This window comes from Pseudophryne corroboree, chromosome 9 (genome assembly GCF_028390025.1).
Source record: "Pseudophryne corroboree isolate aPseCor3 chromosome 9, aPseCor3.hap2, whole genome shotgun sequence".
Lineage (NCBI taxonomy): Eukaryota > Metazoa > Chordata > Amphibia > Anura > Myobatrachidae > Pseudophryne > Pseudophryne corroboree.
In genome coordinates this window covers 480,093,934-480,110,322 of record NC_086452.1, presented here as the reverse complement: position 1 = coordinate 480,110,322, position 16,389 = coordinate 480,093,934, and the positions used below count along the sequence as shown (strand labels likewise).

At 61.8% G+C, this 16,389-nt stretch overlaps 1 protein-coding gene across 2 annotated transcripts in view; it reads right to left on the bottom strand.

The window, feature by feature from the left end:
- RNF123 (ring finger protein 123) overlaps window positions 1-16,389 on the bottom strand; it is a 265,837-nt gene that overhangs the window by 129,633 nt on the left and 119,815 nt on the right. For both annotated transcript variants that reach the window (XM_063941450.1, XM_063941449.1), the window contains exon 29: window positions 5,710-5,797. In XM_063941450.1, the coding sequence (XP_063797520.1) occupies window positions 5,710-5,797 (88 nt within the window). The remainder of the gene's footprint in view (window positions 1-5,709; window positions 5,798-16,389) is intronic.

Sequence of the window (16,389 nt, the reverse complement as noted above, 5' to 3'; positions counted from 1 at the left end):
GCTGGGGCTGCAGATGATGCGGGTGAGGAGGAGGGGTCGGTGCTGGGGCTGCAGATGATGCGGGTGAGGAGGAGAGGTCGGTGCTGGGGCTGCAGATGATGCGGGTGAGGAGGAGGGCTCGTGCTGGGGCTGCAGATGATGCAGGTGAGGAGGAGGGGTTGGTGATGGGGCTGCAGATGATGCGGGTGAGGAGGAGGGGTCGGTGTCGGGGCTGCAGATGATGCGGGTGAGGAGGAGGAGAGGTCAGTGCTGGGGCTGCAGATGATGCGGGTGAGGAGGAGGAGGGGTCGGTGCCGAGGCTGCAGATGATGCGGGTGAGGAGGAGGAGGGGTCGGTGCCGAGGCTGCAGATGATGCGGGTGAGGAGGAGGAGGAGGGGTCGGTGCCGGGGCTGCAGATGATGCGGGTGAGGAGGAGGAGGAGGGGTCGGTGCCGGGGCTGCAGATGATGCGGGTGAGGAGGAGGAGGGTCGGTGCCGGGGCTGCAGATGATGCGGGTGAGGAGGAGGAGGGGTCAGTGCCGGGGCTGCAGATGATGCGGGTGAGGAGGAGGAGGGGTCGGTGCCGGGGCTGCAGATGATGCGGGTGCGGAGGAGGAGGGGTCGGTGCCGGGGCTGCAGATGATGCGGGTGAGGAGGAGGGGTCGGTGCCGGGGCTGCAGATGATGCGGGTGAGGAGGAGGAGGGGTCGGTGCTGGGGCTGCAGATGATGCGGGTGAGGAGGAGAGGTCGGTGCTGGGGCTGCAGATGATGCGGGTGAGGAGGAGGAGGGGTCGGTGCTGGGGCTGCAGATGATGCGGGTGAGGAGGAGGAGAGGTCGGCGCCGGGGCTGCAGATGATGCGGGGGAGGGGTCGGTGCCGAGGCTGCAGATGATGCGGGTGAGGAGTAGGAGGGGTCGGTGCCGGGGCTGCAGATGATGCGGGTGAGGAGGAGGAGGGGTCGGTGCCGGGGCTGCGGGTGAGGAGGAGGAGTCGGTGCCGAGGCTGCAGATGATGCGGGTGAGGAGTAGGAGGGGTCGGTGCCGGGGCTGCAGATGATGCGGGTGAGGAGGAGGAGGGGTCAGTGCCGGGGCTGCGGGTGAGGAGGAGGAGTCGGTGTCGCGGCTGCAGATGATGCGGGTGAGGAGTCAGTGCCGGGGCTGCAGATGATGCGGGTGAGGAGGAGGGGTCGGTGCCGAGGCTGCAGATGATGCGTGTGAGGAGGAGGGGTCGGTGCCGAGGCTGCAGATGATGCGGGTGAGGAGGAGGGGTCAGTGCCAGGGCTGCAGATGATGCAGGTGAGGAGGAGGAGGGGTCGGTGCCGGGGTTGCAGATGATGCGGGTGAGAAGGAGAGGTCGGTGCCGGGGCTGCAGATGATGCAAGTGAGGAGGGGTCGGTGCTGGGGCTGCAGGTGATGCGGGTGAGGAAGAGGGGTCGGTGCTGGGGCTGCAGATGATGCGGCTGAGGAGGAGGGGTCGGTGCTGGAGCTGCAGATGATGCGGGTGAGGAGGAGAGGTCGGTGCCGGGGCTGCAGATGATGCGGGTGAGGAGGAGGGGTCGGTGCCGGGGCTGCAGATGATGCGGGTGAGGAGGAGGGGTCGGTGCCGGGGCTGCAGATGATGCGGGGTCGGTGCCGGGGCTGCAGATGATGCGGGTGAGGAGGAGGGGTCGGTGCCGGGGCTGCAGATGATGCAGGTGAGGAGGAGGGGTCGGTGCTGGAGCTGCAGATGAAGCGGGTGAGGAGGAGAGGTCGGTGCCGGGGCTGCAGATGATGCGGGTGAGGAGGAGGAGGGGTCGGTGCTGGGGCTGCAGATGATGCGGGTGAGGAGGAGGAGGGGTCGGTGCTGGGGCTGCAGATGATGCGGGTGAGGAGGAGGGGTCGTTGCCGGGGCTGCAGATGATGCGGGTGAGGAGGAGGGGTCGGTGCTGGGGCTGCAGATGATGCGGGTGAGGAGGAAGGGTCGGTGCTGGGGCTGCAGATGATGCGGGTGAGGGGTCAATGCTGAGGCTGCAGATGATGCGGGTGAGGAGGAGAGGTCGGTGCTGGGGCTGCAGATGATGCTGGTGAGGAGGAGGAGAGGTCGGTGCCGGGGCTGCAGATGATGCGGGTGAGGAGGAGGAGGGGTCGGTGCCGAGGCTGCAGATGATGCGGGTGAGGAGGAGGAGGGGTCGGTGCCGGGGCTGCAGATGATGCGGGTGAGGAGGAGGAGGGGTCGGTGCCGGGGCTGCAGATGATGCGGGTGAGGAGGAGGGGTCAGTGCCGGGGCTGCAGATGATGCGGGTGAGGAGGAGGGGTCAGTGCCGGGGCTGCAGATGATGCGGGTGAGGAGTCGGAGTCGGTGTCGCAGCTGCAGATGATGCGGGTGAGGAGTCAGTGCCGGGGCTGCAGATGATGCGGGTGAGGAGGAGGGGTCGGTGCCGAGGCTGCAGATGATGCGGAGGGGTCGGTGCCGAGGCTGCAGATGATGCGGGTGAGGAGGAGGGGTCAGTGCCAGGGCTGCAGATGATGCGGGTGAGGAGGAGGAGGAGGGGTCGGTGCCGGGGTTGCAGATGATGCGGGTGAGGAGGAGAGGTCGGTGCCGGGGCTGCAGATGATGCAAGTGAGGAGGGGTCGGTGCTGGGGCTGCAGGTGATGCGGGTGAGGAAGAGGGGTCGGTGCTGGGGCTGCAGATGATGCGGCTGAGGAGGAGGGGTCGGTGCTGGAGCTGCAGATGATGCGGGTGAGGAGGAGAGGTCGGTGCCGGGGCTGCAGATGATGCGGGTGAGGAGGAGGGGTCGGTGCCGGGTCTGCAGATGATGCGGGTGAGGAGGAGGGGTCGGTGCCGGGGCTGCAGATGATGCGGGGTCGGTGCCGGGGCTGCAGATGATGCGGGTGAGGAGGAGGGGTCGGTGCCGGGGCTGCAGATGATGCGGGTGAGGAGGAGGGGTCGGTGCCGGGGCTGCCGATGATGCAGGTGAGGAGGAGGGGTCGGTGCTGGGGCAGCAGATGATGCGGGTGAGGAGGAGGGGTAGGTGCTGGGGCTGCAGATGAAGCGGGTGAGGAGGAGAGGTCGGTGCCGGGGCTGCAGATGATGCGGGTGAGGAGGAGGAGGAGGGGTCGGTGCCGGGGCTGCAGATGATGCGGGGTCGGTGCTGGGGCTGCAGATGATGCGGGTGAGGAGGGGTCGTGCTGGGGCTGCAGATGATGCGGGGTCGGTGCTGGGGCTGCAGATGATGCGGGTGAGGAGGAGGAGGGGTCGGTGCTGGGGCTGCAGATGATGCGGGTGAGGAGGAGGGGTCGTTGCCGGGGCTGCAGATGATGCGGGTGAGGAGGCGAGGTCGGTGCCGGGGCTGCAGATGAAGCGGGTGAGGAGGAGAGGTCGGTGTCGGGGATGCAGATGATGCGGGTGAGGAGGAGGAGGGGTCGGTGCCGGGGCTGCAGATGATGCGGGGTCGGTGCTGGGGCTGCAGATGATGCGGGTGAGGAGGGGTCGTGCTGGGGCTGCAGATGATGCGGCATCGGTGCTGGGGCTGCAGATGATGCGGGTGAGGAGGGGTCGGTGCTGGGGCTGCAGATGATGCGGGTGAGTAGGAGGGGTCGGTGCTGGGGCTGCAGATGATGCGGGTGAGGGGTCAGTGCTGAGGCTGCAGATGATGCGGGTGAGGAGGAGGGGTCGGTGCTGGGGCTGCAGATGATGCGGGTGAGGAGGAGGGGTCGGTGTTGGGGCTGCAGATGATGCGGGTGAGGAGGAGGGGTCGATGCTGGGGCTGCAGATGATGCGGGTGAGGAGGAGGAGGGGTCGGTGCTGGGGCTGCAGATGATGCGGGTGAGGAGGAGGAGGGGTCGGTGCTGGGGCTGCAGATGATGCGGGTGAGGAGGAGGGGTCGGTGCTGGGGCTGCAGATGATGCAGGTGAGGAGAAGGGGTCGGTGCTGGGGCTGCAGATGATGCGGGTGAGGGGTCAGTGCTGAGGCTGCAGATGATGCGGGTGAGGAGGAGGAGGGGTCGGTGCTGGGGCTGCAGATGATGCGGGTGAGTAGGAGGGGTCGTTGCTGGGGCTGCAGATGATGCGGGTGAGGAGGAGGGGTCGGTGCTGGGGCTGCAGATGATGCGGGTGAGGAGGAGGGGTCGGTGCCGGGGCTGCAGATGATGCGGGTGAGGAGGAGGAGGGGTCGGTGCCGGGGCTGCAGATGATGCGGGGTCGGTGTTGGGGCTGCAGATGATGCGGGTGAGGAGGGGTCGTGCTGGGGCTGCAGATGATGCGGGGTCGGTGCTGGGGCTGCAGATGATGCGGGTGAGGAGGGGTCGTGCTGGGGCTGCAGATGATGCGGGGTCGGTGCTGGGGCTGCAGATGATGCGGGTGAGGAGGAGGAGGGGTCGGTGCTGGGGCTGCAGATGATGCGGGTGAGGAGGAGGGGTAGTTGCCGGGGCTGCAGATGATGCGGGTGAGGAGGAGGGGTCGGTGCTGGGGCTGCAGATGATGCGGGTGAGGAGGAGGGGTCGGTGCTGGGGCTGCAGATGATGCGGGTGAGGAGGAGGGGTCGGTGCTGGGGCTGCAGATGATGCGGGTGAGGAGGAGGGGTCGGTGCTGGGGCTGCAGATGATGCGGGTGAGGAGGAGGGGACGGTGCTGGGGCTGCAGATGATGCGGGGTCGGTGCTGGGGCTGCAGATGATGCGGGTGAGGAGGGGTCGGTGCTGGGGCTGCAGATGATGCGGGTGAGGAGGAGGGGTCGTGCTGGGGCTGCAGATGATGCGGGAGGAGGAGGGGTCGGTGCTGGGGCTGCAGATGATGCGGGAGGAGGAGGGGTCGTGCCGGGGCTGCAGATGATGCGGGAGGAGGAGGGGTCGTGCCGGGGCTGCAGATGATGCGGGAGGAGGAGGGGTCGGTGTGAGGCTGCGGATGATGCGGCAGGAGGAGGGGTCGGTGTGGGGCTGCGGATGATGCGGGTGAGGAGGAGGGGTCGGTGCTGGGGCTGCAGATGATGCGGGTGAGGAGGAGGGGTCGGTGCTGGGGCTGCAGATGATGCGGGAGGAGGAGGGGTCGGTGTGGGGCTGCGGATGATGCGGGTGAGGAGGAGGGGTCGTGCCGGGGCTGCAGATGATGCGGGTGAGGAGGAGGGGTCGTGCCGGGGCTGCAGATGATGAGGGTGAGGAGGAGGGGTCGTGCCGGGGCTGCAGATGATGAGGGTGAGGAGGAGGGGTCGGTTCTGGGGCTGCAGATGTTGCGGGTGAGAAGGAGGGGGATAACAGACTCATCTGCTTTATATATACTGCGCACCAACGGAGGGGCGTGACCCTGTGCCCACCCCTCCCAGAGGCCATGCCCAGTGGCTACCGGTGTCCTCCACCCCCAGACTGGCAGGAGCTGTGTGGGGACTGGTGAGCTTACACGTGCCAGTACTGGTGTGTACAGTGCAGCATCATTATACCATACCCAATACAGATATACAGCATCTCTCTCTCTCTTCCTCTATATATATATATATATATATATATATATATATATATATGTATGTATACACACACACATACATGCATACACACATATATATATATATGGCTAACGCTGCTCCTCACCTCTATGGTGCGCCAGCAGCACACCCCAACACACACACACACATCATAACAGTCCCCCGGATCCCAGAAACAGGAGTTCTAGAAACCCTGCAGCTCTTCCCTAATAATCCGGCCCTGGTGTCTGTCATTTTGCGGGCTTTAACTAGTACACGGATATAGAGCATAGAGGACTCACTGCTCTTCCGGGATCCTCTCCACCGCCCGCAGGGAATGAGGGTAACAGACGTAGCTGGCCAGAGCTTGCATCAGGGAGTCCTTAATGTCTGAAAAGACACAGAGAGGTATAAGACAAGAGAGGAGACTGGAGGGAGAAACGGGTGGGAGGTTATCAGGAGGTGGTAGTGAGGGAAGGGGGAAGCTATCAGGAGGTGGTAGTGAGGGAAGGGGGAAGCTATCAGGAGGTGGTAGTGAGGGAAGGGGGAAGCTATCAGGAGGTGGTAGTGAGGGAAGGGGGAAGCTATCAGGAGTTGGTAGTGAGGGAAGGGGAAAGCTATCAGGAGGTGGTAGTGAGGGAAGGGGGAAGCTATCAGGCGGTGGTAGTGAGGGAAGGGGGAAGCTATCAGGCGGTGGTAGTGAGGGAAGGGGGAAGCTATCAGGCGGTGGTAGTGAGGGAAGGGGGAATCTATCAGGCGGTGGTAGTGAGGGAAGCTATCAGGCGGTGGTAGTGAGGGAAGGGGGAATCTATCAGGCGGTGGTAGTGAGGGAAGGGGGAAGCTATCAGGCGGTGGTAGTGAGGGAAGGGGGAGGCTATCAGGCGGTGGTAGTGAGGGAAGGGGGAATCTATCAGGCGGTGGTAGTGAGGGAAGGGGGAAGCTATCAGGCGGTGGTAGTGAGGGAAGGGGGAAGCTATCAGGCGGTGGTAGTGAGGGAAGGGGGAAGCTATCAGGCGGTGGTAGTGAGGGAAGGGGGAAGCTATCAGGCGGTGGTAGTGAGGGAAGGGGGAGGCTATTAGGCGGTGGTAGTGAGGGAAGGGGGAATCTATCAGGCGGTGGTAGTGAGGGAAGGGGGAAGCTATCAGGAGGTGGTAGTGAGGGAAGGGGGAAGCTATCAGGAAGTGGTAGTGAGGGAAGGGGGAAGCTATCAGGAGGTGGTAGTGAGGGAAGGGGGAGGCTATCAGGAGGTGGTAGTGAGGGAAGGGGGAAGCTATCAGGCGGTGGTAGTGAGGGAAGGGGGAGCTATCAGGCGGTGGCAGTGAGGGAAGGGGGAAGCTATCAGGCGGTGGTAGTGAGGGAAGGGGGAGCTATCAGGCGGTGGCAGTGAGGGAAGGGGGAAGCTATCAGGCGGTGGTAGTGAGGGAAGGGGGAAGCTATCAGGCGGTGGTAGTGAGGGAAGGGGGAAGCTATCAGGCGGTGGTAGTGAGGGAAGGGGAAAGCTATCAGGCGGTGGTAGTGAGGGAAGGGGAAAGCTATCAGGCGGTGGTAGTGAGGGAAGGGGAAAGCTATCAGGCGGTGGTAGTGAGGGAAGGGGGAATCTATTAGGCGGTGGTAGTGAGGGAAGGGGGAAGCTATCAGGCGGTGGTAGTGAGGGAAGGGGGAGCTATCAGGCGGTGGTAGTGAGGGAAGGGGGAAGCTATCAGGCGGTGGTAGTGAGGGAAGGGGGAGCTATCAGGCGGTGGTAGTGAGGGAAGGGGGAAGCTATCAGGCGGTGGTAGTGAGGGAAGGGGGAAGCTATCAGGCGGCGGTAGTGAGGGAAGGGGGAAGCTATCAGGCGGCAGTAGTGAGGGAAGGGGGAAGCTATCAGGCGGTGGTAGTGAGGGAAGGGGGAAGCTATCAGGCGGTGGTAGTGAGGGAAGGGGGAAGCTATCAGGCGGTGGTAGTGAGGGAAGGGGGAAGCTATCAGGCGGTGGTAGTGAGGGAAGGGGGAATCTATTAGGCGGTGGTAGTGAGGGAAGGGGGAAGCTATCAGGCGGTGGTAGTGAGGGAAGGGGGAAGCTAACAGGCGGTGGTAGTGAGGGAAGGGGGAAGCTATCAGGCGGTGGTAGTGAGGGAAGGGGGAAGCTATCAGGCGGTGGTAGTGAGGGAAGGGGGAAGCTATCAGGCGGTGGTAGTGAGGGAAGGGGGAAGCTATCAGGCGGCAGTAGTGAGGGAAGGGGGAAGCTATCAGGCGGTGGTAGTGAGGGAAGGGGGAAGCTATCAGGCGGTGGCAGTGAGGGAATGGGGAAGCTATCAGGCGGTGGTAGTGAGGGAAGGGGGAAGCTATCAGGCGGTGGTAGTGAGGGAAGGGGGAAGCTATCAGGCGGTGGTAGTGAGGGAAGCTATATGCGGTGGTAGTGAGGGAAGCGGTAAGCTATCAGGCGGTGGTAGTGAGGGAAGGGGGAAGCTATCAGGCGGTGGTAGTGAGGGAAGGGGGAAGCTAACAGGCGGTGGTAGTGAGGGAAGGGGGAAGCTATCAGGCGGTGGTAGTGAGGGAAGGGGGGAAGCTATCAGGCGGTGGTAGTGAGGGAAGGGGGAAGCTATCAGGCGGCAGTAGTGAGGGAAGGGGGAAGCTATCAGGCGGTGGTAGTGAGGGAAGGGGGAAGCTATCAGGCGGTGGTAGTGAGGGAAGGGGGAAGCTATCAGGCGGTGGTAGTGAGGGAAGGGGGAAGCTATCAGGCGGTGGTAGTGAGGGAAGGGGGAAGCTATCAGGCGGTGGTAGTGAGGGAAGGGGGAATCTATTAGGCGGTGGTAGTGAGGGAAGGGGGAAGCTATCAGGCGGTGGTAGTGAGGGAAGGGGGAAGCTATCAGGCGGTGGTAGTGAGGGAAGGGGGAAGCTATCAGGCGGTGGTAGTGAGGGAAGGGGAAAGCTATCAGGCGGTGGTAGTGAGGGAAGGGGAAAGCTATCAGGCGGTGGTAGTGAGGGAAGGGGGAAGCTATCAGGCGGTGGTAGTGAGGGAAGGGGGAAGCTATCTGGCGGTGGTAGTGAGGGAAGCTATCAGGCGGCAGTAGTGAGGGAAGGGGGAAGCTATCAGGCGGTGGTAGTGAGGGAAGGGGGAGCTATCAGGCGGTGGTAGTGAGGGAAGGGGGAAGCTATCAGGCGGTGGTAGTGAGGGAAGGGGGAAGCTATCAGGCGGTGGTAGTGAGGGGAAGGGGGAAGCTATCAGGGCGGTGGTAGTGAGGGAAGGGGGAAGCTATCAGGCGGTGGTAGTGAGGGAAGGGGGAAGCTATCAGGCGGTGGTAGTGAGGGAAGGGGGAATCTATTAGGCGGTGGTAGTGAGGGAAGGGGAAGCTATCAGGCGGTGGTAGTGAGGGAAGGGGGAAGCTATCAGGCGGTGGTAGTGAGGGAAGGGGGAAGCTATCAGGCGGTGGTAGTGAGGGAAGGGGAAAGCTATCAGGCGGCTGGTAGTGAGGGAAGGGGAAAGCTATCAGGCGGTGGTAGTGAGGGAAGGGGGAAGCTATCAGGCGGTGGTAGTGAGGGAAGGGGGAAGCTATCTGGCGGTGGTAGTGAGGGAAGCTATCAGGCGGCAGTAGTGAGGGAAGGGGGAAGCTATCAGGCGGTGGTAGTGAGGGAAGGGGGAGCTATCAGGCGGTGGTAGTGAGGGAAGGGGGAAGCTATCAGGCGGTGGTAGTGAGGGAAGGGGGAAGCTATCAGGCGGTGGTAGTGAGGGAAGGGGGAATCTATTAGGCGGTGGTAGTGAGGGAAGGGGGAAGCTATCAGGCGGTGGTAGTGAGGGAAGAGGGAAGCTATCAGGCGGTGGTAGTGAGGGAAGGGGAAAGCTATCAGGCGGTGGTAGTGAGGGAAGGGGGAAGCTATCAGGCGGTGGTAGTGAGGGAAGGGGGAAGCTATCAGGCGGTGGTAGTGAGGGAAGCTATCAGGCGGCAGTAGTGAGGGAAGGGGGAAGCTATCAGGCGGCAGTAGTGAGGGAAGGGGGAAGCTATCAGGAGTTGGTAGTGAGGGCAAGGGGGAAGCTATCAGGAGGTGGTAGTGAGGGAAGGGGGAAGCTATCAGGCGTGGTGGCAGTGAGGGAAGGGGGAGCTATCAGGCGGTGGTAGTGAGGGAAGGGGGAAGCTATCAGGAGTTGGTAGTGAGGGAAGGGGGAAGCTATCAGGAGGTGGTAGTGAGGGAAGGGGGAAGCTATCAGGCGGTGTAGTGAGGAAGGGGGAAGCTATCAGGCGGTGGTAGTGAGGGAAGGGGAAGCTATCAGGCGGTGGCAGTGAGGGAATGGGGAAGCTATCAGGCGGTGGTAGTGAGGGAAGGGGGAAGCTATCAGGCGGTGGTAGTGAGGGAAGGGGGAAGCTATCAGGAGGTGGTAGTGAGGGAAGGGGGAAGCTATCAGGAGGTGGTAGTGAGGGAAGGGGGAGCTATCAGGCGGTGGTAGTGAGGGAAGGGGGAAGCTATCAGGCGGTGGTAGTGAGGGAAGGGGGAAGCTATCAGGCGGTGGTAGTGAGGGAAGGGGGAAGCTATCAGGCGGTGGTAGTGAGGGAAGGGGGAAGCTATCAGGCGGTGGTAGTGAGGGAAGGGGGAAGCTATCAGGCGGTGGTAGTGAGGGAAGGGGGAAGCTATCAGGCGGTGGTAGTGAGGGAAGGGGGAAGCTATCAGGCGGTGGTAGTGAGGGAAGGGGGAAGCTATCAGGCGGTGGTAGTGAGGGAAGGGGGAAGCTATCAGGCGGTGGTAGTGAGGGAAGGGGGAAGCTATCAGGAGGTGGTAGTGAGGGAAGGGGGAAGCTATCAGGAGGTGGTAGTGAGGGAAGGGGGAAGCTATCAGGCGGTGGTAGTGAGGGAAGGGGGAAGCTATCAGGCGGTGGTAGTGAGGGAAGGGGGAATCTATCAGGCGGTGGTAGTGAGGGAAGGGGGAAGCTATCAGGCGGTGGTAGTGAGGGAAGGGGGAAGCTATCAGGCGGTGGTAGTGAGGGAAGGGGGAAGCTATCAGGCGGTGGTAGTGAGGGAAGGGGGAAGCTATCAGGCGGTGGTAGTGAGGGAAGGGGGAAGCTATCAGGCGGTGGTAGTGAGGGAAGGGGGAAGCTATCACGAGGTGGTAGTGAGGGAAGGGGGAGCTATCAGGCGGTGGTAGTGAGGGAAGGGGGAAGCTATCAGGCGGTGGTAGTGAGGGAAGGGGGAAGCTATCAGGCGGTGGTAGTGAGGGAAGGGGGAAGCTATCAAGCGGTGGTAGTGAGGGAAGGGGGAAGCTATCAAGAGTTGGTAGTGAGGGAAGGGGGAAGCTATCAGGAGGTGGTAGTGAGGGAAGGGGGAAGCTATCAGGCGGTGGTAGTGAGGAAAGGGGGAAGCTATCAGGCGGTGGTAGTGAGGGAAGGGGGAAGCTATCAGGCGGTGGTAGTGAGGGAAGGGGGAAGCTATCAGGCGGCAGTAGAGAGGGAAGGGGGAAGCTATCAGGCGGTGGTAGTGAGGGAAGGGGGAAGCTATCAGGCGGTGGTAGTGAGGGAAGGGGGAAGCTATCAGGAGGTGGTAGTGAGGGAAGGGGGAAGCTATCAGTCGGTGGTAGTGAGGGAAGGGGGAAGCTATCAGGCGGTGGTAGTGAGGAAAGGGGGAAGCTATCAGGCGGTGGTAGTGAGGGAAGGGGGAAGCTATCAGGCGGTGGTAGTGAGGGAAGGGGGAAGCTATCAGGCGGTGGTAGTGAGGGAAGGGGAAAGCTATCAGGCGGTGGTAGTGAGGGAAGGGGAAAGCTATCAGGCGGTGGTAGTGAGGGAAGGGGGAAGCTATCAGGCGGTGGTAGTGAGGGAAGGGGGAAGCTATCAGGCGGTGGTAGTGAGGGAAGCTATCAGGCGGCAGTAGTGAGGGAAGGGGGAAGCTATCAGGCGGTGGTAGTGAGGGAAGGGGGAGCTATCAGGCGGTGGTAGTGAGGGAAGGGGGAAGCTATCAGGCGGTGGTAGTGAGGGAAGGGGGAAGCTATCAGGCGGTGGTAGTGAGGGAAGGGGGAATCTATTAGGCGGTGGTAGTGAGGGAAGGGGGAAGCTATCAGGCGGTGGTAGTGAGGGAAGAGGGAAGCTATCAGGCGGTGGTAGTGAGGGAAGGGGAAAGCTATCAGGCGGTGGTAGTGAGGGAAGGGGGAAGCTATCAGGCGGTGGTAGTGAGGGAAGGGGGAAGCTATCAGGCGGTGGTAGTGAGGGAAGCTATCAGGCGGCAGTAGTGAGGGAAGGGGGAAGCTATCAGGCGGCAGTAGTGAGGGAAGGGGGAAGCTATCAGGAGTTGGTAGTGAGGGAAGGGGGAAGCTATCAGGAGGTGGTAGTGAGGGAAGGGGGAAGCTATCAGGCGGTGGCAGTGAGGGAAGGGGGAGCTATCAGGCGGTGGTAGTGAGGGAAGGGGGAAGCTATCAGGCGGTGGTAGTGAGGGAAGGGGGAAGCTATCAGGCGGTGGTAGTGAGGGAAGGGGTAAGCTATCAGGAGGTGGTAGTGAGGGAAGGGGGAAGCTATCAGGCGGTGGTAGTGAGGGAAGGGGGAAGCTATCAGGCGGTGGTAGTGAGGAAAGGGGGAAGCTATCAGGCGGTGGTAGTGAGGGAAGGGGGAAGCTATCAGGCGGTGGTAGTGAGGGAAGGGGGAAGCTATCAGGCGGTGGTAGTGAGGGAAGGGGGAAGCTATCAGGCGGTGGTAGTGAGGGAAGGGGGAAGCTATCAGGCGGTGGTAGTGAGGGAAGCTATCAGGCGGCAGTAGTGAGGGAAGGGGAAGCTATCAGGCGGTGGCAGTGAGGGAATGGGGAAGCTATCAGGCGGTGGTAGTGAGGGAAGGGGGAAGCTATCAGGCGGTGGTAGTGAGGGAAGGGGGAAGCTATCAGACGGTGGTAGTGAGGGAAGGGGGAAGCTATCAGGAGGTGGTAGTGAGGGAAGGGGGAGCTATCAGGCGGTGGTAGTGAGGGAAGGGGGAAGCTATCAGGCGGTGGTAGTGAGGGAAGGGGGAAGCTATCAGGCGGTGGTAGTGAGGGAAGGGGGAAGCTATCAGGCGGTGGTAGTGAGGGAAGGGGGAAGCTATCAGGCGGTGGTAGTGAGGGAAGGGGGAAGCTATCAGGCGGTGGTAGTGAGGGAAGGGGGAAGCTATCAGGCGGTGGTAGTGAGGGAAGGGGGAAGCTATCAGGCGGTGGTAGTGAGGGAAGGGGGAAGCTATCAGGCGGTGGTAGTGAGGGAAGGGGGAAGCTATCAGGCGGTGGTAGTGAGGGAAGGGGGAAGCTATCAGGCGGTGGTAGTGAGGGAAGGGGGAAGCTATCAGGAGGTGGTAGTGAGGGAAGGGGGAAGCTATCAGGAGGTGGTAGTGAGGGAAGGGGGAAGCTATCAGGCGGTGGTAGTGAGGGAAGGGGGAAGCTATCAGGCGGTGGTAGTGAGGGAAGGGGGAATCTATCAGGCGGTGGTAGTGAGGGAAGGGGGAATCTATCAGGCGGTGGTAGTGAGGGAAGCTATCAGGCGGTGGTAGTGAGGGAAGGGGGAAGCTATCAGGCGGTGGTAGTGAGGGAAGGGGGAAGCTATCAGGCGGTGGTAGTGAGGGAAGGGGGAAGCTATCAGGCGGTGGCAGTGAGGGAAGGGGGAAGCTATCAGGCGGTGGTAGTGAGGGAAGCTATATGCGGTGGTAGTGAGGGAAGCGGTAAGCTATCAGGCGGTGGTAGTGAGGGAAGGGGGAGGCTATTAGGCGGTGGTAGTGAGGGAAGGGGGAAGCTATAAGGCGGTGGTAGTGAGGGAAGGGGGAATCTATCAGGCGGTGGTAGTGAGGGAAGGGGGAGGCTATTAGGCGGTGGTAGTGAGGGAAGGGGGAAGCTATCAGGCGGTGGTAGTGAGGGAAGGGGGAATCTATTAGGCGGTGGTAGTGAGGGAAGGGGGAAGCTATCAGGCGGTGGTAGTGAGGGAAGGGGGAGGCTATTAGGCGGTGGTAGTGAGGGAAGGGGGAATCTATCAGGCGGTGGTAGTGAGGGAAGGGGGAATCTATCAGGCGGTGGTAGTGAGGGAAGGGGGAGGCTATTAGGCGGTGGTAGTGAGGGAAGGGGGAAGCTATCAGGCGGTGGTAGTGAGGGAAGGGGGAATCTATCAGGCGGTGGTAGTGAGGGAAGGGGGAAGCTATCAGGAGGTGGTAGTGAGGGAAGGGGGAAGCTATCAGGAGGTGGTAGTGAGGGAAGGGGGAAGCTATCAGGCGGTGGCAGTGAGGGAAGGGGGAAGCTATCAGGCGGTGGTAGTGAGGGAAGGGGGAAGCTATCAGGCGGTAGTAGTGAGGGAAGGGGGAAGCTATCAGGCAGTGGTAGTGAGGGAAGGGGGAAGCTATCAGGCGGTGGTAGTGAGGGAAGGGGGAAGCTATCAGGCGGTGGTAGTGAGGGAAGGGGGAAGCTATCAAGCGGTGGTAGTGAGGGAAGGGGGAAGCTATCAAGAGTTGGTAGTGAGGGAAGGGGGAAGCTATCAGGAGGTGGTAGTGAGGGAAGGGGGAAGCTATCAGGCGGTGGCAGTGAGGGAAGGGGGAGCTATCAGGCGGTGGCAGTGAGGGAAGGGGGAAGCTATCAGGCGGTGGTAGTGAGGGAAGGGGGAAGCTATCAGGAGGTGGTAGTGAGGGAAGGGGGAAGCTATCAGGCGGTGGTAGTGAGGGAAGGGGGAAGCTATCAGGCGGTGGTAGTGAGGAAAGGGGGAAGCTATCAGGCGGTGGTAGTGAGGGAAGGGGGAAGCTATCAGGCGGTGGTAGTGAGGGAAGGGGGAAGCTATCAGGCGGCAGTAGAGAGGGAAGGGGGAAGCTATCAGGCGGTGGTAGTGAGGGAAGGGGGAAGCTATCAGGCGGTGGTAGTGAGGGAAGGGGGAAGCTATCAGGAGGTGGTAGTGAGGGAAGGGGGAAGCTATCAGTCGGTGGTAGTGAGGGAAGGGGGAAGCTATCAGGCGGTGGTAGTGAGGAAAGGGGGAAGCTATCAGGCGGTGGTAGTGAGGGAAGGGGGAAGCTATCAGGCGGTGGTAGTGAGGGAAGGGGGAAGCTATCAGGCGGTGGTAGTGAGGGAAGGGGAAAGCTATCAGGCGGTGGTAGTGAGGGAAGGGGAAAGCTATCAGGCGGTGGTAGTGAGGGAAGGGGGAAGCTATCAGGCGGTGGTAGTGAGGGAAGGGGGAAGCTATCAGGCGGTGGTAGTGAGGGAAGCTATCAGGCGGCAGTAGTGAGGGAAGGGGGAAGCTATCAGGCGGTGGTAGTGAGGGAAGGGGGAGCTATCAGGCGGTGGTAGTGAGGGAAGGGGGAAGCTATCAGGCGGTGGTAGTGAGGGAAGGGGGAAGCTATCAGGCGGTGGTAGTGAGGGAAGGGGGAATCTATTAGGCGGTGGTAGTGAGGGAAGGGGGAAGCTATCAGGCGGTGGTAGTGAGGGAAGAGGGAAGCTATCAGGCGGTGGTAGTGAGGGAAGGGGAAAGCTATCAGGCGGTGGTAGTGAGGGAAGGGGGAAGCTATCAGGCGGTGGTAGTGAGGGAAGGGGGAAGCTATCAGGCGGTGGTAGTGAGGGAAGCTATCAGGCGGCAGTAGTGAGGGAAGGGGGAAGCTATCAGGCGGCAGTAGTGAGGGAAGGGGGAAGCTATCAGGAGTTGGTAGTGAGGGAAGGGGGAAGCTATCAGGAGGTGGTAGTGAGGGAAGGGGGAAGCTATCAGGCGGTGGCAGTGAGGGAAGGGGGAGCTATCAGGCGGTGGTAGTGAGGGAAGGGGGAAGCTATCAGGCGGTGGTAGTGAGGGAAGGGGGAAGCTATCAGGCGGTGGTAGTGAGGGAAGGGGTAAGCTATCAGGAGGTGGTAGTGAGGGAAGGGGGAAGCTATCAGGCGGTGGTAGTGAGGGAAGGGGGAAGCTATCAGGCGGTGGTAGTGAGGAAAGGGGGAAGCTATCAGGCGGTGGTAGTGAGGGAAGGGGGAAGCTATCAGGCGGTGGTAGTGAGGGAAGGGGGAAGCTATCAGGCGGTGGTAGTGAGGGAAGCTATCAGGCGGCGGTAGTGAGGGAAGGGGAAGCTATCAGGCGGTGGCAGTGAGGGAATGGGGAAGCTATCAGGCGGTGGTAGTGAGGGAAGGGGGAAGCTATCAGGCGGTGGTAGTGAGGGAAGGGGGAAGCTATCAGACGGTGGTAGTGAGGGAAGGGGGAAGCTATCAGGAGGTGGTAGTGAGGGAAGGGGGAGCTATCAGGCGGTGGTAGTGAGGGAAGGGGGAAGCTATCAGGCGGTGGTAGTGAGGGAAGGGGGAAGCTATCAGGCGGTGGTAGTGAGGGAAGGGGGAAGCTATCAGGCGGTGGTAGTGAGGGAAGGGGGAAGCTATCAGGCGGTGGTAGTGAGGGAAGGGGGAAGCTATCAGGCGGTGGTAGTGAGGGAAGGGGGAAGCTATCAGGCGGTGGTAGTGAGGGAAGGGGGAAGCTATCAGGCGGTGGTAGTGAGGGAAGGGGGAAGCTATCAGGCGGTGGTAGTGAGGGAAGGGGGAAGCTATCAGGCGGTGGTAGTGAGGGAAGGGGGAAGCTATCAGGCGGTGGTAGTGAGGGAAGGGGGAAGCTATCAGGCGGTGGTAGTGAGGGAAGGGGGAAGCTATCAGGAGGTGGTAGTGAGGGAAGGGGGAAGCTATCAGGAGGTGGTAGTGAGGGAAGGGGGAAGCTATCAGGCGGTGGTAGTGAGGGAAGGGGGAAGCTATCAGGCGGTGGTAGTGAGGGAAGGGGGAATCTATCAGGCGGTGGTAGTGAGGGAAGGGGGAATCTATCAGGCGGTGGTAGTGAGGGAAGCTATCAGGCGGTGGTAGTGAGGGAAGGGGGAAGCTATCAGGCGGTGGTAGTGAGGGAAGGGGGAAGCTATCAGGCGGTGGTAGTGAGGGAAGGGGGAAGCTATCAGGCGGTGGTAGTGAGGGAAGGGGGAAGCTATCACGAGGTGGTAGTGAGGGAAGGGGGAGCTATCAGGCGGTGGTAGTGAGGGAAGGGGGAAGCTATCAGGCGGTGGCAGTGAGGGAAGGGGGAAGCTATCAGGCGGTGGTAGTGA